At 45.9% G+C, this 25,032-nt stretch overlaps 2 protein-coding genes across 3 annotated transcripts in view; one reads left to right on the forward strand and one right to left on the reverse strand.

The window, feature by feature from the left end:
• LOC120901018 (beta-1,4-glucuronyltransferase 1) overlaps positions 1 to 25,032 on the forward strand; it is an 85,365-nt gene that overhangs the window by 563 nt on the left and 59,770 nt on the right. Inside the window, exon 2 of one of the 2 annotated variants that reach the window (XM_040308699.1) lies at positions 32 to 654. The gene's annotated coding sequence lies outside the window, so the exon portion shown is untranslated. The remainder of the gene's footprint in view (positions 1 to 31; positions 655 to 25,032) is intronic. The other variant, XM_040308700.1, reaches the window with a different exon arrangement.
• On the reverse strand, positions 2,063 to 3,229 carry LOC120901019 (general odorant-binding protein 45-like). The gene has a single exon (XM_040308702.1). It carries the CDS (start codon positions 3,207 to 3,209, stop codon positions 2,208 to 2,210), a length of 1,002 nt encoding a protein of 333 aa, XP_040164636.1. The 5' UTR covers positions 3,210 to 3,229; the 3' UTR covers positions 2,063 to 2,207.

The raw sequence follows: 25,032 nt of genomic DNA on the forward strand, positions 1-25,032 counted from the left end.
TATTCTTCTAATTTCTATTTTAATATCCTAGTAAACCACGTCTACTTGCAATCGTTCTTCAGTATTGCCTTGGTTACAGCGCGCCAACAAAAAAAAAGAAGGAAAATCGTTAAGCAAAAATCAGTGCGCTTCAGTGCTGTCTATCCGTTGCAGCAGCCGGCCGTGCGCGTGGTAGTTGAATAAAAAGAAGGAAAAAAAGCAAGTGAAAGTTGGCGCAACGCCGCCGCCGCGTGGTGGTGTGTGGTGGTGGTGCAATTTGGTCGACTTGTACCGCACGCCGGGAACGAAGCCGAGAAGAGGAAAGTGGGCGAGGGCATGTGTGAAAAATACCAGAAATAAAAATAAGAAGCAGTAGGCTGTGGTGTCTCTCACGTGCGTGGAAAGTGGTGGGCAAAAGTAAGCCCCATTTTTTTTTTGTTGTTGTTCACTGTCCAGTCCGGTGTTTGGTCCGGTGAAAAGTGGAGGAAAATCAAGTGTGGGGAAGTGTGAAAATTTGTGCTGCGGTAAAGTTGGTCCAGATACGGGCAGAGCGGGTGTGTTTTAGTCGGAAGTTCCGGAAGGACCTTCCCGAAAGTGACACCACCGAAGTCAATTCTGGGGAGTCGCGGCAGGATACACCGCTACGGCAGTGACTAAATGACCGAGTAATCAAAGGTAAGTGGTGGTGACATTAAAATCTGAGAATTGTGGACGATATTAGGACCTCGTAGCGACGGCGGCAGGGAGACTTCTTGGGCAAGAGTTGGTGGATATTGGTCGTCGACTAATGGGCAAGAAAGTCTGAAGTTTGTTGAAGAGATCCTACCTGTTAGACATTGTGGCTTTTACCCAAAAACCCATTCTTCAAAGTTGTTTCGCTACTTAAGTTCAGACTTTTAAGGAGTTGTAAATCAAAGCCTGCTCAAAAGCAACCTTATCGGCTGCCACCGATAAGCCCTGGTTAGGCCCTTTGCAAGTGCCACTGTGCACCATCCTGTGCGTTCTTATCTCTCCGACAACAAGCAATCACAGCTGCTTATCTAAAGCTGCTGTTGGAAGTTTACTGCTCACGAAGCACTTAACTCACATCAGTTCAAATAAGACTTTTTATCTGCGAAAAGGGAAATCCCAAAAAAGAGCCCAAAAATCTCTTCAAAATTGATGCAATATTTCTGGAATGCCTTGCACAGCAGTATTTGTGCGATTGCAATATCTTCATTGCATACAACAAAACCCCACCCGCTCACCACCACCACGTGATCGCGATTACGGCCCGACGGGCCTTTGAAAAGCAGTGGGAGACGACGGGTATCAGCATTTTTCGTTTTTTTCTTTTTTTTTTTTTTTTGGGAAACCTACCCCGTGGTTTCGCCACCAAAATTCGCTTGTTTTTGTGTGGCCGCTCTTTAATTACCGCGTACCGGGCTCCGTTCGCGCAAGGTGGCAGCGTGCGCACGAACGAGCGCACGACTTACGACGGCTTGCTGCTGCTGCTGCTGCAATATTGCGCCTTGGATCGGTGGGAAAACTTGGGACCGATTTTTCCCCCCCTGGTGAGGCAGGCGGATACGGTAGTGTTTGATGTGAAAATAAAGGTAGCACGGACGGCGTAGAAATATTCTTCTCATCTTCTCACTTTCCATTTTGTTTTGGTGGCGGGTTTTGTGTTTCGTGTGCTGCATCAATCTGCTGCCCCAGAGGCTGCTCGTCGTCGTCATTGCGTGTGTTTCGGTAGTTTACAGGGAGTGTCCGGCAATTGCAATCGGGTTTGATGTTGTGCGAACCATTGGATGATTTGCAATTGAAATTGCTTTCAAAAGGTTAAAATTTCACAATTTTTATAGAATTGTTTAATGATTTTCTTCAAAATGGTGAACTTTGGACCATGAACATTGCTTTTAAAGGGTTACAATGTGAATCAAAATATGGTTTAATGTCCAATTATATCTAAATTTGACGTTTTATGGAATTTTTATTATTTTGTTTAAAACTTTGGACCATAGTTTGGCCTTTCAGATATGATTCTTTTCCAAGAGTTGAACATTTCCACGAAAAGTTGGTTTCAAGTACAACTGTAGGTAAAAAATATGATCTTTATTGTAAAAATAACGGATTTTTATGATTTCCTATGAAAATAAATAAAGTATAAAGTATTCCTATAAAGTATTTAAAATAAATAAGCCCGATTCCCCCAGTAACATTATTAAATCGCAAAAAATACACCCCTCTCAGTACTTCTGATTGTAAAGACCCTCCAGGATGATCTCCAGCTGCCAGGCATCGGGCGACAATTTCGCCCTATCGCTCGGTTTCCTAACCGAAAGCGCCGGAATAGCGTTCGGTGGTGTGCTTTTCTTGGTGGTCGTCGTGGTAGTCATCGCTGCCGCCGTCGCAGCCGCCGTCGTTAAGCTTGCGTACAGATCGAGCTGATCGTCCCGGAAGCAATGGTACAGCGTCCGGTAGGCGGCCGTACACTTGCTCAGCTTGTGCCGCCTCTGTGCCGCGATACACTCGCCAGCCTTTGCACGAAACAACGTCTCATCGGCGCACGATTCACACTGTATGTACATCCGGTCAATGTTCGGTCCGTCCCGGTCGGTGTACAGTCCAGCCCGAAGTCCAACGCATCGCACGAAGCATTGCGTTTCAGGATCGTCGGGAAATTGACCGTCCTGGTAGTGGTTCAACCGGGCCGGGTCTAACCCATAAACATCCACACAGTCCTGCTGGATCTGTTTCATCTCGAGCGGTGTTTTGGGTACGTAGCGATCAGTCTTGCGAAGGTATCCGTAGTGCTGATGATAGCAAAGGAACGATCGATGCGCTCGTTCGCAAACGTCCGTTACGCTAGGTTCCAGTGCCGCGAGACAGCTGCGGGTACGGTTCTGGTAGTCTTGGTCTTCCGGTGCTGGTTTGTAGTACTGACGGACCGTTGCCTCGCGCAGTCCGGTCGTATCGTTCCAGAAGCGAAGCAGCACACCGATACATCGTACCAAGCACATGGTGTCCCGATCGGCAGGGTAGAGCAGTAGGTTGTACTCCTGGTCGAGTCGTTCCGGTGCAATTCCGAGCTGGATGACACATTCCTGGAGGGCAGCATCAAAGGTACTGATGGTGGTACAGTTGGCAGTAGTCGGTGGAGGTGTTGTGTACGCTTCGACGCCAAGTACCGTCACACTTGCTAGCCACGCCAACAGTAATAGCCCGAAAGCGGAACGATTGGAGCACATTTTGAGCTGTTTTGAGTACAAGTCCAAGATGGATGTATCATTTGTGCCTCGGGAGCAGCTTTATATACCCCTCCAATGAGTGCTGCTTCACCGCTGCTGCTGCTACTGCTGGTCCATTTGGTGCAAGATCACGTTCGCTGTGCAGTTCTGAGCACATCGGAAAGGTCATGATCGCCGCCTAATTCACAGGAATCACGTGTGTTGGTACGTGGCGTTCGTTCGGGTCAGCTTCAAACTCCAAATTGCAAGGTGATACGATACGAAACGAACCCGAACACGTACGTCCGGTTCGTCGCCTACATCTCAAAACCATTGCTCTCTCTCGATCGGGTGTAAAGCTTCATTTGTAAGTGATTGCCCATCCGAATCGGAGGAGATTTGGTGATTTTGAAGTCTCAAGACTGCACTTCTTCCCCAAAAAAAATTGGATGGAATTGCTGTGTGTGTACTTTCACTCCCTTTTACCTCAAATAATAAGCCAGGGGTAAAGTAAAGGCTTTTTGGTTGTGTGTGTGGAACAATTTGGGAAGGAAATGATCTTTACGATTACTTTAATGGATGTACCAGTTTACTGGTGTGATGAAGCTTTTATCTATTTTACCATTTTTTTGGGGCCTCCAAGATAATCTCCAGAAAATGTAGTAGGTTTTACCGGGGAGCCGTGTTTTTGTGCATCCTTTACGATCAAACTCCTCTTTCCGGCTTAGTCAGCGCACCTAACTTCACCTACTCCCCAGGGAGGTTCTCTTACGGGTACCGGCGGTTTGTGCGTTCGCCTATTTGTTGTGCAAATGAATGTTCACAAATCATCGCGGCGGGGCCGGAACTGGGGCGTGTGTGTGAGTGTGTTTGTGGTTGTTGGAAGGTTGCATAATTTCATACACCATAAATTGAATCCAGTTCGAACGGTTCGAAGAGAGAGAGAGAGAGTGAGAGACACGCACCACGCACAGTGACTGCAGCGTTGAAGTTGTCGTTGTCGTCGTCGTGGTCGTGGTGGACGTCCTCCGTTCCAACTCATTTGAATGCATTTGGCAGCTTGGCGACGGTCACAACCGCAACCAACAACTACAATGTCCGTGGTCCGTGGTGTTTGATGGTGCGTTGATAATTTGCATAATTTCTGTGCTCTGCTAACAGGGTGACCAAAGTGAGGAGGGAGTAAGATGGGGGAGTAATATTTTTGTTGTTTAGCTCGGGTCTTATTAAAAATATCTTGACTATTTTTGTTGTGTGTGTGCGTTTGCGCGGGTGTTAGTGACAACGGACGCGGGACCCTTTTCGGCGTTTGATGTCGCTCCCGTTGCCGTGCGCCGGGGGTAAACGGTTGATTTTAATTTAAGGTTAGACACGTATTTTATTGGAACTGGGCCAATTTCGGCGTTTTGGTCCTTCCCTTTGATGGTGGCCTTTCGTGGCCACGTGAACATCGGGCTAGGCAAATAGGCAAAAGAAGGAGTCAGAGAGAAAGTCTAGAAGCACTCTGGGTGGGTGGATGGGTATGGGTTTTGGGATTATAATTCTAATCACTTTATTTATTGGATCCTTCCTGGGAATAGCTGGACTTTCGATTCGGACAAGACAAGCAGGTTGATTAGGTTTTTGCTTTTTCGGATTAATTGAAATACATGTTCGCTGGAAGAAGATGACCTTGAAGAGTTGATGTTCTCTTTGTGATGGTTCCATTTCAAGATATGAAAGTTTTAAAAAAACATAAACTTGTTGGAGTTGGCAGGAGTACCTAAACAACGATTTCTGGCTTTGAGATGTAGAGGAAATGTATTCAGGGAAGAATGTTTTCCAATTATAATTTCAATTACTTTTGTTATTAGATTTTTCTTGGAAGCAGTAGAATTCGATGTAACAAGACATAATGTAGCGATCTAGTGCCCTTTGCAGCTTCTTTTCAAGATATAAAAGTTTGAAGATATCAGGATAGTTCTTCGACGTGTTGAAGGTTTTGGATCATTCTTGGGAGTAACTAGACTGCGATCTAACTATACCAAACTTACAATCTTGAAGGATGGCGTGCTCTTGGCAGTTCTATTCTAAAGTTGATGTTTGAAGATGTTAGAATAGTACATCAGTGTTTTGAAGTCCAAATTAGGTTTTGAAATAGACGCTCGTAGCATAACGAGGTGGAGACTAACTGTCTCGATGAAAATTCGCATCAATTAGTATATTCGATCCTTCTTAGTAGTAGCTAGACTTCGATCAAACAAGAAAGATCTAAGGACCTTGAAAGATGATGCGATCTTTCCATTTTCCAATTTATTTTAAGAAATTTGGAATTGTCATGGAATTCCTTCAACTGTTTAGAGCCCTGCAAAGAAACTAGATCATTCTCATGTGGGTTAATAACGGATTATTAGACCTTTTAAGCGTCTCTAACGCACTGAGAATTAGCGCGATACGTTTCTGAAGCACACATTCAATTTTCGCCGTTAGGAATCACGAGATCGAAGCTTCTTATTGAACTACATGCGCACACAAGGAAGGTCTCGAATCGCTCGTATCCATTTACAGCTTCCACTGCACAAATATGCCCTTTTTCGAATGTAATGCCCACTCGCACTCGCGCGGGACAGACACACACCGTTCGGTAGCAAAAACCCACTCGACCACTGCTCGAATGCACCACTTTGAAATCTAATCATACCTAACCAATGGGCCAATGGGTAAACGTACACGCCTGGTGTATGCGTCAGTACCTTCAGCTGCTACTGCTTGCCCTCAAGAGCTGCACTTGGGCTGAAGCAGCTTGGGTCCCAACTAGATGCCAAACGCGAAGGGCCACGCTCTGACGCGGACCCGGATCATGTAATCTCATAAAGTCTCTCTCACTCTGTTTCTCCGTTGCAACCGTGCAGGGCTTTGCTCGCTTTATCTGGTCTTGTGTGCGTTCGGTCAAACATCGACACACGAACTGGTCGCAAGTAAACCAGTTGATTACGCATTTCGATTTCGAAGGGAGCGGGGCTTTCCAAAGCCAAACAAACTTCCCAAAATGATTGCTCCCCAGCAAAGCGTTTCGCTTTTTCGTCTTGCCAGACAATTTTAATAACTTTGAGAAGGGGAAGAGAGTGTGTGCGCTCTTGTTGTAAGATCATGTCTATGGCGTTTGTTTGGTGGGTGAATCATCCAGCATCCCCTTGAAGTTATCGAAGAGGAGGGAGTTTTTCCCCCAATCATGCCCCAACAAAGTTTACCCCTTATTGAATCAATAAACACTCAAAGATAAACAGTAACAAGCGGCGGAAAATACAATTATTGACTGGCGAGTTAACCTCATTGCCTAATCAATGCGCTATTCACAAAGTGCTCGGACAAAGTTGGCAGCAATGTTTTTGGGGGTTCGTTTTTGGTACATTCTTTCAAACAATTCCTTTCCTTGCTTCTTGGCTCGTGCTCGTAAATCATTACAGATGCGTTGTATTGCTTGCTCGCACTCGATCGTTCGTTCGTTCGTGCGCTAACGCATTTCGCTGGGACGGAAAACGTCCAAGAAATCGAGCAAGGTCATCCAGTTCCAGTTTCAGCTTCAACCCTCACTGCTCGCGCCGCACCCACTCAACTCGTCGTCATCTCCGTCATCTCTCGGCGAGACCCGCAACCCACGACGACTGACGGCTCTCGGAACACACAGCACCAGGAAAGTTTGTTGTACACAGAGTTTATTTAGCCGGCTCCCCCTCTCACCGAGTTTCTTGCGTTGGTTTGAAATAGTTTTCATTTTCTCTTGCGGTGTCTTAGACACTGATGGCTGATGGTGGTATGATGTGGTGCAGACGGTTTGCATATGGATTTCAAAACTTCTTACACACTTCATCACTATGCCCCGGCGCGTGTGTGTGTGTGTAAACTTGCCCTTTCGCTGGTGGTCGTTTGCGCTGGACGCTCTTCAAGACGATTTCCCCTCCCCCCAGCGGAAGTAAAGCGGGTGGAAGCAATTTCTTATCAATTGTGCACTTCCGCTACCACCGACCGCGATCATTCGGTCTAAACGCGCGCCGGCTCCTCGGGTCGGCATTTTACGAGGCAAGAATGCCTTTTACTCACACTTGCTGAGAAAGTTTTCGATTTTGGCCCGAAGGCGTATTTGGCAAAGCCGCGCACAGCTTCACAGCAGAAAGCGTCTTTACGCAATCCGCCACTCCTGCAAAGGTGTTTGTGTGTTCGTAGAGCTGTTGAAAACGTAAAGGAAAGTGGAATTTCGTTTCGAGGATGGCCTCAATTTAGTTTGCCATTTGGCGCGTTGGCGCTGTGGCGTTTCGGTGAATTCTTTCGTCTATTAGAAAACACTTTTGGGTTGGATCGCACGAAGCGGGGGGAGTAATTAATTGCTCGAAACTGCCAACATAATTGACCGCCCGAGTCAATTGACCCAAGTGTGTGCGTCCCAAGTGTCGATCTTTGGTCGCTTTCCGAGCTGTTGCTGCTGCTGATGCTTCTTGTTGTTGCTGATTGCTTCGGCAGCTGCTGCGCGATCGCGATCGAGACGCTCAATATTGTGCGATTGTGCAATCGGAAACTAGGGTGAGAGAGAAAAGAAGAAATCTCCCATCATACAAACGCATTGAAAGATAAAATGCATTGAAAATAAAATAGAGAAAAGAGAGAGAAAAAAAACATAGATTGTTGGCGTGCTTCTTGTGTGCGCGCACGCACTTCACGAGCACCACGTGTGTTGAAACCGGGCGCTCTGGTGTGAGTGCTTTTTTTATATTGCAGAAAATTAAAGTCAGAAAAAAAGAAAACAAAGAAACGAAATCAGGCCAAAACCACCAGCAGCAACAACAACGACGAGCAAGCAAAATCGGAAAAATCAGCGATCGCACGCGCGGAAAAGCGAACCGTACGCGCTGTGTATCGGTTTTTAGATTTATTTGAACCCTTTTTTGCTTGCTCGCTCGCCTGCTTGCTTGCTTTCTCGTGTCTCTTCCTGTCTGGCCCGGTGTACCGTACGGGGCTTTTTCCCCCGCGCGGAGGAAAAATTCGAACGTTGCTTTAAATTTAACGGAAACGGGATTCGGCGGCGGATTGCGGATTTAGTTTTTGCGCCGGCACTGTGCAAACGGTGGTTAAACTTTTCTCTCATTGGCCAAAAATGAATAGGCGAAAAAAAGAAGCCAAGCCCCACCAATTTCGCACACTTTCCTGCCTCAGATCATTCGCGGCGGTTGGCGGTTTTGTGAACGATTTTTCCTCGACTTTGCAAAATCAAACGAACGCCCCCGAAAAAAGGGAAAAGGGAAGAAGGAAGCTAAACGCTGATTTTGGCAGCTTTTAAAAGCTCTGGTGGTTGTGGTGGGAAAAAAGAGGAAAAATTTTGCGCCGCACACACACACACACGCCCTCGGTTTGACCTGCACTTTAGTGGAGGAGAGGGCGGAAATTTGACCCCAAAAAAGTGTGTGTGTGGCGGTTTTTCGGCCGCCTTTTGCGCACCGTTTTGGAGGAATTTGCATTTTATTCCGTTCGAAGGGAACGTGGCGTGTGTGGCGGGCTATGCGCGGGACGTTCGAGGTGTGCGATCGGGCAATAAAATAGTTAATGGGTTGGGAGGTTGCTGGTGCTTTTCTTTTTTCTTGCTTGGTTCTGGTTCCGTTTGTTGAAGGTGAACCGAACGCGGTATGTGAATCAATGTCCAAAGTGTGTGACCTTCTGGGTGTGCTATTACTAAACATCAACCATCATCTTGTGTGCACGATCGATTTTCGGAGCAGCTGAAGACGAAGGCCACCTCATCGTCATCTGACCAGTGAGAGCAATTATGCTGTTTGAGGTTGCGTGGTTTTTCTTTTTGGTGTGTGTGTGAAATTTGTGGCTTCAATGAGAGAAAAGAAGAGAGAAAAAACGTCTATAGTTGAGCTTGAAGCTTCATTTTCAAGTCTTAAAATCCCATTTCAACAGTGTCAATTAGAATGTAGGCCGAAGCAACGATTGACAGATCATTAGAGTTGGCATTCGATGTTGTTAAAATGCATTTTGTATAATGTATTACAATATTTAATTATGGTGATTGAGGTGGCTCGAGAGAAACCCTGTCTATATAACGTCGGTAAAGATTTAGTACATAAAATTAGAAACTGTGTTTGGAGGAAAGCCGAAGCACCAAGATAAGAAATAACCCTTATTGGAGACCTTTAGAGATCGATATCAATTAAATTTAGCTATAATTTAATAAATTAATTCAATTAATTTTGCAGGGTTTCTGACTCACTTAATAATGTCAACGAACTGTCTGTCATTGCACACCATAAGATTTTCAACAAATTTTTCAAGAGCTTGTAGTTTGCCACAACAAAAATGTCATATGTCATTATGATGTTGGATACATTTGACATGTCACTTGTTGAAAATCATATTGACCGAAGTTGAAAACTGTTGCTAGGAAAGTGAAATCTGATGCTAACTTCACTCATAATTCATATTTCAGTTCCTTAGTATTTGACAGGACAATAAACTGCTCTATATTACCTATGAATCACATACTGAAGCCTTTGATTGTTATCACTTTTCTCCTAAAAAGTACTCGAAAAGTGCTCGAATTTCAAACAGAAGCCTTAAAAAGCTTCCTCTGCTGAGGTTCAGCATCTTTGCTGCCTTCTATTAGCCTGTCCCCGGACTAATAATGCAAAAAAGGCAAACTCACCACACGAAAGTGAAGAGACACTAACGATCATTTCTAATAAGCAACGTCCGTTTTTCGTTCTGCTTCTCTACCAAGTACCTTGGGTCGTCATGCCAATTTCCTTTCGCCGCCTAACACTCGGCTCTCTAATAAGTTTTGCTCGGGCAGGGTCTAATTTAATACGTCACACGATCACGGACGGGATTTCGGGGGCGAGCGATTGCCTCGCCCCACACACTCACGACTGAAGTACTCCGCTGCTTCCTCCGTTCGAGTGCTTCGAGAGAGTTGGGTATCATTAAAAATGAATATCTTAACCTCGCCACGCGGTCCAAACGACGAACGGAACGGAATGATAAGCTGGAATGACGAGCTTGTGTGTGTGTGTGTGGGTGCGAGAGGTTGTTGTGCATTTTAGTAAGTAATAGTTAATAACGCACACATGCTTGAGTGCCCACAGTGCTGGGTGTATTTTCATCTGTTCGTACCAATTACATTTTCTAGTAATTATGTACGTTTTGTTGGATTGTGTCCACCCCTGTACTTTTCGGTGTAAATTCGTTTTTCAAGTGCGTGGGGCCCTTTAAAATTCAAGCTTTAACATTTTGGTACTTTTCTCCCCGCTCGACATAGCTCCGAGCGAGATCCGCCGTACCGGAAATACATGAAATGCTCGAATGAGTCAATGTAGGGCAGGGAATCGTAACCAAAAAAATCGGGTGCAAAAGAGAGAAGGTAAAAGTCATAAACGGCTCCGAAACGCAAGGAAGCGTACATTAATCGATGTGTTTGGTTGGGAGCTCTTTGTCGCTCACTCTTGCATAAACCAAAAGCGGAAAGGTCATCACTAGAAAAAGGGAAAGGTGTGTGTGTGTGCCGCCAGGAGTCGCCGTCATGCCGGGAAGTTTTCAGACTGTGAAAAATGGTTCTCATCAATTACTGAGGGAGAATTTTTGATGGCCCCTGGGCGGCGTGTCTGAGACGAGGGGACGCCCTGTTGCTTCACCTACGTCACGAAGCCCTCAGTGTCCAAGTGGGGAGGGGAGGAGCGATGGAAAACTCCCGACAACACGCAGAAGCTATTTTTCCAAAACGCTGGGACGGAAAGCTTCCAGCAAAGCCCAGAAATTTGATTGGCATTCTCGCATCGCGTTTTTCCCTGGTCGTCCCGGTCGTCAATTAGCGTCACAGCTTGGGGCGTGGGGAAATGGGGAAGGGAAATGAATTCATCCATTTTCCACACAGGTGTGGGTTGGGGCATACTGATCCGATCCCCAGGAAACGGTCTATCGGTGCTTCGGTCCGTTTATCGCCTGCGTGTCGATCGAAATGTGTTCCTTTCCGGATTGACTTTTAAATGTCAAAATGCCGCGTGGGGGGTTGTGCGTGTGTAGGCGGACTCACCGAATAATCCAGCTTGTTCTTTGGTGAGTTGTGTGTGTGTGTGAGTGAGTGTGTGGGAGAAATATTAATTTGGAATGTAAAAACATATCCCATTACATTGCTCAAAATCAGATCATAATGTGCTCGAAAAGTGCTCGAATTGAAAGCAAACATTCAGCGCTGAGCCTCCCGCCAAAAAATAAATCGTTTTTTTACGTGTGTTGTACGTGTGTCAATATTTTATTGGTACAATAAAATCATCTCATCCGACCGAAGTACCAAGCAAAAAATGGAATGAAATAAAAAAGCGATTTTTGAAGGTGCAAATTTGAGCTTTTACTTCGCGCATGTTTGGGGCTCCATCAAACGTGCTTCTCTGTGTGTCTGTGGCTGTGTGTGTGTGTGTGTCTGTTGGCACATCATAAGCACCTCATCAACATAATTTTCATCGCTCTTTCTATTTGCTTGCTCTCCGGCGCACCTTGAAATCGTGTTTTTCCTTGCTTCTTTACCGTTCAAACCATTTAAATCTATACGCGGCTTGGCTGGGGATGAGGGCGAGCGCCCGGGCGCGCGCGCGTGCCATTCGGAAGTGGCTCGCGTACATTTGTTTGTTTGTGCGTCGTTGTTGGTTTTATTTTTTATCCGTTTCACTCCACTTTCGGATACATTTGCTGTTGATATTCGTGGGCGAGGGAGCGGGCACAAAAGATGCGGGTTTTCAGCGGTCCGGGCGACACGATCGCATCTTGGTCACGATTTTTCCGGCGACCCCTGCTTCTCGTGTGGGTGCATTTCGGTCTGTGTTTGATTCCCGCTTGCTGCTTCTCTCGCGCTTCTCGAAGGTCGCGTCTCCGATGGAAACATGGAAAATAATCCTAACAGACAGGCCCGAAGGTACGAGCCAACGCGAAGGCCACGCCGGTGAAGCAGAGGTGGTAGAAGGTTTTTAATTATGATTCTCATCGGGTGCAGCAAGGCACACAGACACACAAAAAGAAAAGCTTCCGAAAGGGAAAACCGAGCTCTCGGTGTGTGTGTGTGTGTGTGTTTGTCGTGCCATATAGGGGGCTTGTCCTCTTGCAAAAGGTTAACTATTTAGTGTGGGGACACTCTTTTGCTGTTGTTTAATTCTCTTGTTCGCTTCGTCCCCCCTTTGCCTTGCCACTCAACAGCTGCTTTCTGTCGTGTTTATGGGAATTTAATTGGCACGGGGTTGGGATGGTGCTGAATGTTCATAATTTGGCCTTTAGCCAAACTGCTGGAGTATTGGGTCATTTTATTTTTTATTTTTCAAATGGTCGTTATGCAGCAAAAGCTGAGCGCAGTGTGTGTTTCAGTTTTGGAGCGTGTTTAAATTTGACACAAAAAGTGGTTGGATGGATTATTGGGAAAATTAAAACCAATTTACACGAAAAGCTCTTTATTTGCAATGTGCCTTTCAATGTTTCAATTTTGATTTGAAAGCGATTAGCGATTTTTAAGTTTATTAGATTTGCCGGAATGTAGTTTGACGATTTTTCAACACAATTTCCAAAATTATTTGGTTAACTAATCGTCAAACTACAAATGAAAGACTTGACATTCAGCGCAGGCTAGCAATTCACTCAAAGTGAGCTACACATTTGAGTTCTATCATGGTGAGTGATTGAACTCTTTTCACTCATAGATCAGTGAGTTAAATAACTCTTTCGAGAGTTTTACATGTTTGAGTGATTTAACTTTCCTTTTCGACTTTTACGTTTTACTAAAGGGAATTGGTGCATTTAACAACTCTTTCGAGAGTTCGATCTCGATGAGTGATTAAGCTCTCCATGCCACTCATGGTAAATTTAATCAATGGTCGGTTAAAAAAACTCGTTTAGGAGTTATGACTCAATAAGCCATTGAACTCTGCACACCGTCTAACAATTCATTTACTGTATGTTAAACTATTCGGGAGTTAAATCACTCTTTCCAGAGCTCGAAGAGTAAATAAATGCTCCACTGCAACTAGCAGCACTCATTCGCGAGCTAAAGAACTCTTTCAAGAGTTAATCCTTAATGAATAAAGCTCTCGCTCATAGTAGCTTTCCATTGCTCTTTGTGAGTGCGTTTAGGGTTTAATTCACCATTCAAACTCAGCTCACGCTAAAACAACTCACACTACTGAGTGATTGTACCCATCACTACGACAACATACCGAACACAAATACATACTCAACAAAGCGTACCAACCTCCTGCAAAATAGCTGATAAGGGTTTAGCGCCCTTGCGTTGCAAATCTGGGTCAAAGAGCGCGAGAATCGCAACGGAGGTTTGATCCCAGTACAGCGACTGAAAGAGGAGAGAGAGAGAGAGAAGGAGAAGGGCATGTGGGAGTGTGTCTAGCGTGTATGTGTGTGTGTTTGCGTTATTTAACATCAATCGTGAATGAAAAGAGTGCCAAAGGTCGTTCCACCGGGTGATGGATTTCAATACCACACACATGGCGCGTTTGAACTTTCAACCATTTTTGGCACCGACGGTTTGCCAAAATAAAACAGAAGCACAGGGTTGTTTTGCTTCTTCTATGGTGAAATTTTGCCACCAGCATGGAAAGCTCTATGTGGGGTTTTTTTGTGTGCCAAATATCAACAAATAAAAAGCAAAAATCCAATCGAAAAAACAAACTGTGTGCACCACCCACCTCCCAGTGACATTCTCTTCCGGTGTTGGGCGGTGTTGATTTTGTGCTGCTTCATTTTCATTTCGCCTGCTGTGTAGAGGCAGCATTTGATCGCGTTTTACCTTTATTTCTAGCTTAGAAATATCCTCTGGAATGCTTTTTTTTGTTTCGTCTCCTCCAAGCGCTGGCTGGTTTGTTTACACACGTAACCGGCTTTTTTTTATTATCAAAGAAAACCTATAAAGCAAACGATCCAAAATAGGAACGAAAAAAAGCATTGCCCCTAGCAGCACTGTTTGAAGGGGAAAATCTAAACCGAACCTCTCTCCCCCATTGGATTGTGCTGGATCAAACGCTTGGTTGGCGAATTTTCCATTTCTGCAGCAAGGCCAAAACAGGATCTTATCACGAGGTGTAGGGGTTTAGTGGGTCTCGCCCCGCTCCAAAAGCTGCTTGAAATTTTCCAGTTGGCATCGGCCAACTATCCAGCTGGATTCAGAAAACGAAGACGAGCGAAACATTCGCTTTTTAGCATTTCATGAATATTGGCACGCGCGTATGGCTTTTAATGTTTGAAGTTTGAAGCCGTTTGCCGGTTTATCATCCCCCAAAAACGCCACCATAAGATATAGCCATTGGATGGAAGGTGTGAAGATGGTCGTCTACCCAAAGTCGATCGATTTTTTGGAAGTCTTCAGTTCGTTCTAGTCCTTCAGCAAATGCTGCAGTGCTCGCGGTTTCCCCCACCAGAGCAGCGACCGGAAACGGGAAGCAAACCCGTTTCCGGAAGCTGTCCGGCAGCGGTAGCTCCCACCAGATGCAATTCTTTCCGCACCTTCAAATTCTTTGCTGCGATAGAAAGGTTTTTTAGTCAATTCCGTTGAGATCTCGAATTCCAAAGACATACCTTTTGGGCGGTGTGTGGCCAAAAGCAGCATTCCCTTTTGTTTAACCACGGTCTCTCACACACAGACACACAGTGTGGGGCTTGACCGGCAATAGGAAAAAAAAAATTCCAATGCTGCTCTCTCCTTCTTTCTCGTTCTCTCCCTCTCTCTCTCGATTTCTGTTTGTGCTGCAGTCAGCATCACTTCAGTACGGGGCTGTGTGTACGCATACGGCACTGCCACGTTCGTAGCCATGTCGCAACTAGGCCACCGTTAGTGTTGGATGGTGTGTGCAGTATGCGGTTTGCTAGACGCGCGCGCGGCCACACATAAAATATGGCCAACGGGGGTGCTGGTTCATATGGCAAAGCACACCCACCGCCGAGCATAACACACACTATGCGGCGCGTACTGCCGCCGTCGCCGCTATGCGGAAATTACTTCCACATTCCACCGATGCAGCAGCAGCAGCACCCGTTATCGATGTTGGTGCTATCCCACCCCTGCTTGAACATGTCTGCCTCTAGCTGTATGTGTGTGTGTGTGTCCCCTGGGCAATCAAAACACTATCGGCAGGCAGCTCGCGCAATGTTGCCGTTTTCCTTTCACTCCACTTTTGTTACGGGTGTCGATTTGTGTTTTTTCTCTCTCCAAACTCAATTTTAGTGTTGCACACGTGCCTGTTTTTTTTTCGTCGTGCCACGTTGTGCACTCTTCTAACTGCAGCTTTATCTGCAGATCTCGTCCCCCCCCCCCCCATCACTCATGCTATCGCGCTCCCGCAATAATGTAGCCCTCTCTCCCCGTGGGTCGGTTCTTCCTCCCCCGAACCAATACACATTCGGCTGCGAATGGCGCTGCTGCACCAGTCTGTCTGGGGCTGGACCTTCCGGGTGGGTGCTATTGCTACTTCAACCTGCCACACTGCCACACACTGCTGCACATTGTGAGCGGTTTTGAATGAAGGCGTTTGGCTGTGGATGGCTTTTTTATCGGCGGCGACGAGGAGAAAAAAATGGTCGAGCTTTTGGTGCAGCGCGCGCCCCCGATAGCATCACCATCTGGTCTGGAAAGAACCTTTTTTTGGGGGAGCTTGACCATCAGCACACACTCCCGGACACATCCCCTTCCACTCCACTCCGATGAATCGGGCAAATGTTGCGGTGTGGAAATTGCAGTATGCTCTGCCGGGGGAAATCGCTTTTTCCAGGCTAGGATTTATATCGTCTTTACGGTTTGGTTTGGCTTTTTTATTTTGGGTTTGATCTTTCCCTTGTTTTTGCTTAAAAGAGTGGCTTTTTGGCGCTTCATTTTTGCCGGTTTGCGGTTTTGCTTTATTGTGTGCGCTTTGATGTACTACTACTACCCAATGTGTCCACTACCACCAGCACCACCACAAGGGGTTGAGCACAAATTTTTGTTTACGGCAGCAGTTTATCTCTTTGCTTTACTGTCCAGCCAGTCCAGTCTCTGAGGTTGTTGGTTGGGTGTGTTTTATGGGGTACGTTTTGGACACTCTTTTTGTTTTGGGCAGTGTTTCAAAAGTATCGATTTATGCAGATTGTTTGAGAAGGAACATTTGTCAAAAAATACAATAAGATCGAATATAAATCATCCTTTTTTGTAGCAGTTTGTAACAAATGTGAATTATTACTTATTATCTCCAGAGTTTTGAAGAATTTATGATTTAAACTCTGGACGGGTGTAGTTAGTAGTGCGCAATCTGTCAGAAAGAATCCCAAAGATAATTTAGAGGAGAATGGCCATCACATTTCACCATCCATTACCGGGTGCGTGAAACCATTTATAAAAGTTTTTTGCATTAATCACGAAACCGATTCAAACTTACGACTTTCATCTTGCCAGCTTGAAACGCTAGCAGTTTGCCATACAGTACCGCACGACAAGTGGCGCTAGAACTCGATGAGATGGTTTTGGATTTTGATCGTTACATTCTTTTTGTTTATGGTGATTATTCTCCTAATAGCAGTTTTTGCGGTAAACCAAACAGATGAATAAATTAACTAATTTATTTCCTTGCTGTGCTAAGGGCAACAGCTGCATATTACCGCAAAATCTTAACCACTGTTGTTTTGTTGATCATTAAGCTTTGCACATCTCATTGGAAGTGTCCGTAAAATGTAGAAATGACTTGAAATATAATGATATACAATTGTCTTCTATCCCCGTCAATGGCTAACGAACAAAACCACCGCTTTTTTTGCAGACACTGAAAGCATCACCTTGTTTGCGGTTCCCATGCTGACGAAATGCAACGAATTCCACCTGACCGTTGCGAGCGCTGCTTCAGTGGAACATAAAACACACACACACCATGGTACACATTTTAACCCTCCCTCGGTGGGGCAAAGTGGGGAAGCAGAGCAACATAAAACAAAACCACACCAATAGTGCACACGCGGCGCAAGAGGAGTTGTTCGGGCGGGTGGTAATGTCAATTGTCAATTCGAAGCTAATCGTTGCTGACATCTGCTTACCGGCGGGGTGGATGGGAACCGGTCTGCTACGAAGAAGAAGATTGCAAACCGTTTAATTCCTTTTACCGGAATTTAGAGCTCCGGCGAGCTTAGGTGGATGGTTGCACATCCCTCTTCACCAGAAAGTGCTTACCGATGTTGCGAAATTTTGTTTTAGTGCAGGAAGGCAAAAAACAAGACTTAACAAAAACACATTAAACACGGGTGGAATGAGCAAAAAAAAACATTAAAAAAGGTCGACGGAAACGGATTGGATTTTAGCATTTAGCTTAAGCTTTTGCACTTCCCATTTTCCCATCCATTTTGCCTTCGGAGTGGGAGTGGAACCGACACCGTCTCAAAATGCCGTAGCGGGCTCGCGTTGCGCTGACCCAGCCCCATTACCAATCGGCGATGTGTAATGGCACTAATCGTCATTAAGCAAATGTCGGGCTTGTTTCTTGCTCGTCCCTGTTTTTTTTTGCACTGAGGAGAGAGGACCCAGTCGTTTGCAACTTTCTGCAAAATCCATCTTGACACACAGTGCGACAGGCGAAGAAGCTTTTTCTCCATTTAGCAATTTCCTGCCGGGTACGATACCGGCCGGCGCGTGGAGAGCGGGAATTGTTTTCTAATCGAATTCCAATGAGTTAACGAAAAATTGTACCGTGAAAACACTTGGAGGATGGGTATAGAGTATTTTTTTCTTTCATTCTGGTACGTTACGCTTCATTTTGTGTTGAAGCTGTACTTCGCTAACGGTGGTGCATCCTTCCCCGTGCCTTTTTGTTGTTCCGTCTACTCGCCGATTTGCTCTGCCAGATCCATCCGGCCTTTTGTGCTTGTGCTGGTCGATCGACCCAAAGAGTGAAGTTCGCGTGATGGTTCCCAGTTTGTACCACAGTACGCAACAGTAGCCCGACCAGAAGTAGTGTTTTTTTTTTGCGAGGAGTCGCCGTCGTTAGCCACAAGAAATATTTACCCGAAAAAAAACAAGAGACGCTGATCATCTCATCTTTCGCTCTACATCAAACCGGCAGTAGCTGATGCATCTTCTCGCCGCCGGAGCAAAAGCATCCAATTGCATAATGTACAACCACTCACCGCTGGCTGAAACAAAGTGGAAAATATCATCCCGCTCGGCTCGGTGAAACAATTGCACCCTTAGGAGAAGGGTGACGACGACGACGACAACGGCCAACGACGTGTCTGGGAAGGGAAAGTCGCGAGATTCCACCGTGGAAAAGATCAGTGAAAGCAGCGGTGTAGAACGATGCGCGAAGCGAAGGCCCTTTCCTCATACCCCTGCTGCGTCGAGCAGGGGGGGCCATTAAAGTCAAACTTTGACGATGGTTCGAGTGCATCCACTCTGCGACTGCATTATACACGTACATGCCAGAGCGTTAGGCGTTTATTGTGTGGCCGGTCTCTAGTGCAAGCTTGTTTACCGTCTTCATAACGATGGTTTTTTTGGGGTAGGAAGGGGCAAGCCTTTTTCTCGATCGTTATTTTATCATCCTTCACGAGCTTCCGATTAACTCGTCCGAGAGACTCGGGGGGAGTCTCGGTAACGATGCAAACCGTTCGCGCCCGCGCCACTGTTTATCGCGTGATTATTCAAGATTGTTCGGGTTGGTTTTGTGTTACGAAATAGGAGCCTAGGAGGGCGAATGGTTTGTGTGCATTGGACGCGTTGAAAATAGGAAAATCCGATAAACCGCCGCACCGCACCGCACTGTGGTGCTGCAGTTTCGTTTACAATTTCTTGGCAATTCCGTACGCTCTTTTTGTCACAATTGCCGGGGTCAAACTTTGCTGCAAGTACCACTCGGATCTGATTAAAGTGGTCGATTTTCGCAAATGAAAACTTTTCCCAATTAAAGTTGATGCACCCTGAACGCTTCTTGTCCCATTTCCCTTCGCCTACTTTTAGTTTCATTTTGCGCGAACGAGCGAACATTGGTCATTGTGCCTGGGCGCATATTATGTCCGGCTTAATGGGAGTTCTCGCTCTCTCTATTGCTTCCTTTTTCTGTTGAGGCGATAGCTATGCTTCACTTTCAGGGAAGGACACTTTCAGGACACTTTTGCAAACGACTGAGTGTGAGGATTCTGTGGGGCTGGGGGGACAAAATGAAGCACACTTTTTCCTTGTGAATGAAATGACATCGGCAAGACCGGTGGGACGCTCGATGGATAACGAGAACGAGCTCTAGGAAACATGCAACTCCCTCTACCTCTACTTCGATGGATCGTTAGCACCAGCTCTTGGAGCCATTTTCTCCATAGCAGTCTGAGTGTGCTTTATTTTCCAGTGGCGCATTGAGCTGTGGATGTATGTTGAGCAGCCCTTTTCGACTCCTTTTCACACGGAAGAGTTAATGTTTTTTTCCTTACCGCTTTATGTGCTGCTGCTAGACAAGTTGAGATGCTTTTGCAAGCTTTTTAGTAAGAAAAATCCGGACGCAATTGGCACACTCCTACTTGTTTTTCTGTTCGTTTTCCGGCTTCGCCAGTGGCCTATTTCATCCCTGTTTTCCTGACCAGAAGGATTGCTTGTCGGAGCAGTAAAGGAAGCGAGTACAAGCGGTAGATATTTCCAGGAAGTTTTCTCCTCAATGTTTTCTGAAGCGTCCTCTCAACCGGTGAAAAGAAAAACATGCTCAACATTTTCATTACCTGTTTTATACGCAACTTTTCCTTGCTTATTTATTGTTTTCGGTGCTTCAGGTGTGTTTGCGCTGCTCGAGTTGTAGTGCAACGGCAAAGGATTTTTCTGTTGTTGTGCCTGGGACTGGGCAAAAGCAACATTATTCTTGCCGTTCAACAACAAGCAGAGAGTGGAAGGTAACTTTCGCGTCGCATTTTCATTCATCGATTGTTAAGCGGAAGCTGTGCTGCTGCAGCACTTGTGGAAGTGTTTCCCTTCAATTTAATCCTTTCAAGTGCTTTAGTGCACACAGTTGTAAAGTCTTCTTCGCTCGAAATTAAGCCATTTTTCTGTCGGAGTAGACGCTCATAAAAAGAAAGCTTATTCAAAGAACTAGTGTCTATGTCATTCTATGTCCTTCTCCGCTTTGTTTATGCAGGAGCTACGGGAATGTACGTGCACGTCGGGCTCTGAGGGTGCATGTCCTTTGAAGGCTTCACGCTCGGTTTCACCTTCAACGAAAATGTTGTCGCACACGAGCAAAACCGTCGGCGGCGGCGGCCTTGCGGCGTTAGTTTCCCCAAATGGAAGCGAAGGGCGCGGATAAGCACCCCTTTCCCAGGCCAAGGTGAGCCGGGTGTGGGAGCGTATAAAAAAGCGAATAAATGTAGCCAGTATCGTCATAATGGCCTCGGTTTTATCGATAAACTCGTCGGTGGTCGCAATGGCCTAGGATGGCTTAAGGATCTCGAGCTGGAATAGTACTTGCCAGTGGCTTCCCTCAAAGAGCTTTAGATCGAAGAAGAGCTACAAGGTCGTTTGCATGTGTGTGTCTGTGCTGCAGTGCAGATGTTAGAGACGTTCAACACACGCCCAATCACTTAAGAAGTTGAATGCGAAATTCAAAAATTTATGACTTAAAAGGCAAAAATAGCGCGTCCTCATTGTAATCGCGGCATAGAAGCAGCATCGGAGCATCACAACAATAACGGGCGATGTTAACAGTCAACCGTATATTTTCTATGTCTGTTGTTGCCATCAAAGCTTTCGCCCGACCCAGCGTTACGGGCGCATAGGTCGTTGCTTTCGGGACGATAAACGCTTGGCAAAAATATGATCGGTGTGCAGCGCAAAACTATGCAGAAAATGAAGAACCGGAGTGAGGCATTCATTGAAGAATGTCAATTTACGCAATGCACATATATATGCGTGTGTATGTGTGCGCATTTTTGTACGTGGAAAACTTCCCCCACAGCGTCAAAAGGATACCGACAGGGCGCTTCTATTCCCGCTTAAAAAGGAGTGATATGGAATGATATTTTTCCTTTCGGAATGTTCTAGCCCGCGCTTCCAGCGCTGAGGAATGTTTGGCGTGTTGGTTGTGGAGGGGGGTGCAGGAGGGTGAAGCGTTTACTGTGCGACTGGGCGACATAAAACGGCAAGGCCAAAGGCTAAAGTACATGTTTGTCAAAAACCGTGATGAAAGTTGGTATGAATATAGCAATGCTTGGAGTGTGTGTGTGTGTGTGTGTGTGTGTCGGTGTTTGGTGGCGTAACTGCGCCGTCGTTATGTCGTCGGTTGGTTCGTTACTGTTTCTGAAGCGGCGCGGTGTGCGCTCTATGAGCTGTTTAGTGCTGCTGTTGCTGTGATCTCGGTTTTCATATCCACAGGCAGCGTATGTTTGAATTTATGGTTTGTTTGGCAGGATTTCGCGAAAATAGAAATAAAAGAACACACATCAAATTCACCAAACTGCAGCAGTACATTAACTACATTGATGTATGAAAAACGAAAATCTCCTACAAGAGTCACACCTCAAAATCTGGATGGGATAGGATCAACGAATTCACAAGCATTAATAAATAAAAGATGTGAGTAAGAAGGAATTACAAACAACTCCTCTAAGCCACTTTAAAGAGCAAAGAAGTCTTTAACATAGGTATCTGGTAACTTCAGAAATCTCTTATCGCGATAATGTCAGTATTAAGTGTAGTATCTAAATTGGATTCAGAATCTGAAATGAGAAGGTATTATTAAAATTAATAGATTATTTCCAACTTGTCCCATCAATATTAGGAAGATCTGGAAAATAGTCATAAGTTAGCAAAGATCCTTCATTCTGTTCTACATTGAGACCTTGACATATTATGAAGTTGGGAGTTACTGGTGAGTTATGCGAGTTCATGAATCACAACATTTATTGAAATAATTCGGACTTTGGGAGCATGAGCAAGTACATATTTAACCTAGATATCAGAACTGTTGTCCAATTTTTTTGGTCAATTTCCATAAACGATCTTTTCTTAGATATTCAAATATCTGGTATCTTCTTCTGATGTATCAAACATTAAATATCTTCAAATATGAAACATTCTTCTAATCCAATATCATTCTCACAGTCTAAATACTGAAGCAAACATTGAAGCAACATTTATGTTGCCCCACAGTAGTGACATCTCAAGGGTTATCTTCTTTATGTGCCGGGACCAACAAAACAACACGGCAAGGCACCGCCTGCAGCCAATAAATAATCAATATTATTGAGAAAGTTGGTCGTGAAACTTTTTGGCAAATCATTATCGTTTTCTCGACATTCCCCTTGCATTCTAGACTCCTTCAACCCATCGCCGAACGCCAATTCGCAAATCCTTCTTTATTACAGTTTCATATCAATCATTCTACACGTCACGTCACGCGTGATGATATTTCGACGACTTCTCGCCCAAGCTCCCGAGCGAGATACATTGTCGCTGTCGTGGCTCACGGATTTCGAGCTCACGGTATCGGGATAATTTATGTTCATTTCCTGCGCCAGCAGCAGCAGCAGCAGCAGCACGGTGGTAATGATCGGATGACCGGATAATCAGCATTATATTACCCACCGCCTTTAGCCACAACTTGTTACCTCGTGGGTCTGATAAATGACACACCAGATAGAATGTTGCACAGTTGTGGTATTGCATGGACGGGCGAGAGAGCTGTACGCAGTAACTGCACCCGATATGCCTCCGGTGGCTAATGGAGCTTGGGAGGAAGTTGGCAAATGCAACAGCATGTTCACTATCGCAAGTCGTGTGTCTGCATTGGAGCAGCTTAATTCCCACCGGCAGATTTGGAGTAGCTTATGAGGTTTAGGTCTCTCTCTTTTGGCGTATCTTTTTACTTCTGAAAATCCAACCGAATCGGCGGTAAATTGTAAAATAAAAGCAGCCAAAACACAGATCTAGCCTGAAAAGGAAGCTGTTGCACAGGATCACTCACTGAGGGTTGGCAACGTTTTGGGCATAATCGGGGTCTTCTCTTCCAGTTCTTTCGCAGATTGCACTCTCTCATTGAAGACTGTGTTCCAGTGGCAATCATTTGAAGGCAAGAGAGATGCTCACGATCGAATTATGCTGCTGTGATATGATACTAATGTGCTACGTTCGGACATCTGGCTCCATCGCACTCAGAAGCATGCCCCCGCGGAAGAAGCTTGTGAAGCAATTTCGCCTTAACGACAGCTCCTTCGTCAAGCTCAATCTAAACTGTGCCGAACCGACAAAGACGACGCTGTGTTACGTGGTTCAATCACCCACGATAACCGGAGGTTGTATTGTGCTGCTCGTCTTGTCATTCAGTATGAAACAGTTTCACGGCGTTAGGCCTCACCGCTCGGGGTTTCAGTGTCAGTCTCCGAGGAGTCGTTTGTTTGGGCTACGACGGTTTCATGTTCGCGCTCGCGGTTTCATCACCCATTGTCGGGCGTATGACACACACAACCCAGCCGGCTGAAGTGCATCTTCATTAGCCCCTCAATGTGCCCCAGTGTTGCGAAACATCCCGTGTTGGTTGGATGGGAAGCAATGCATCCTTTATTTGTACGGTAGCAAAGTAGACGCCCGCCAGACGACTCGATCCTTCTCCTGCAGCTCGAGCCAGGCATGGAGGATATTGAATTAAATTAAATTAAATTGAATTACAAAATGAGCTGATATAAATAAGGTTGGGCGGTGGCAGGCAACGGAGTGGGCCGAGAAACGGAGCGAACAATAAATAGGAAACGAAAGCGACAACAACGGCGCATGCTATGGCGCAACCAACGGAGGCGATCCGTCTTCACCCGTTCCCGATCAAACCGTCTTCAATGCCGTGGACAATGGCGAACACCGAAGAAGCTCTAGGGGCTTGTGGTTGATGCGGTGGGAAAATTGTCATCCATCCGGAGTGGCTAGAAAATTGCTCCGCTTCCCCTTCGCTTTCCGCGCGCGTGGACGACGGCTCACGTTAATCGTAGTGTGCAATTGAATTCCAACGAGCGCTCGAGTCGCGTTCCCCGTTGCCAGCCCAGGGTTGTTGTGGGCCAGCCTCGGACGATGTTGATTGTTTCCTAGGAAATAGGTCCTCGCCTCTCCAGTCTTCTGTGATGCTAGGCTAAGAACAGCCATCCTGGGTGGAAAACTATAATTTCCAACTCACGGCCCCGTCCCTGCTGTCCTTACCGGCACGCGGGTGGTTTGCTTCGTGCAAGCGATACAGACAGCGAAGCACAGCAGACGCGCGCTGTCGAACAGAAGCGGTGGCGACTTCTCCACCTTCGACCGACCCGGCCGATGGTACGGGGTTATTTGTTCGGTGTGTCTGAGACGTTCCATTTTTCGCTAAGGAGGAATGTTGATCCGTCATCCCTCACTCTGTCACATTCCCGCCTATTGCCACTGATACTGGCATCGCAATCCTTCGCTAATGGAGCGCCATCGGCTGGCGTCGCGCATCCTTGCAATAAATATTTTGATTTGCTATTAAAATTCCGCGGTAAACAGAGACTCTCCACAATTACCTCCGATGCACATACACACCTCCCCCCGTCAGTCATATACGACGGTGTTCACGCTGTGTACGAAAGGGGGATCGTTTCTAGAGCGAGCGAGCGAAGGGTGGGAAACGATAAAAGCAGCAGAGTGAGAAAAAGTGATAGTTATGATCCGGCTCATGGGTTTTTGTGGTTTTGTTTTCCTTCGCTCGCTCGCTCGCTCTCTGGTATCCGGAGGAACGATTATAGTGTGGGATTTGTTTGTTGTTTTTGCTCTAGCCTGGTTGGTTTGATCGATTTACAATCCATCGGGGTTGATGAGGAACTCCATTAAAAGGTTGACGAAGGATTG

Source organism: Anopheles arabiensis, chromosome 3 (genome assembly GCF_016920715.1).
Source record: "Anopheles arabiensis isolate DONGOLA chromosome 3, AaraD3, whole genome shotgun sequence".
Classification (NCBI taxonomy): Eukaryota; Metazoa; Arthropoda; class Insecta; order Diptera; family Culicidae; genus Anopheles; species Anopheles arabiensis.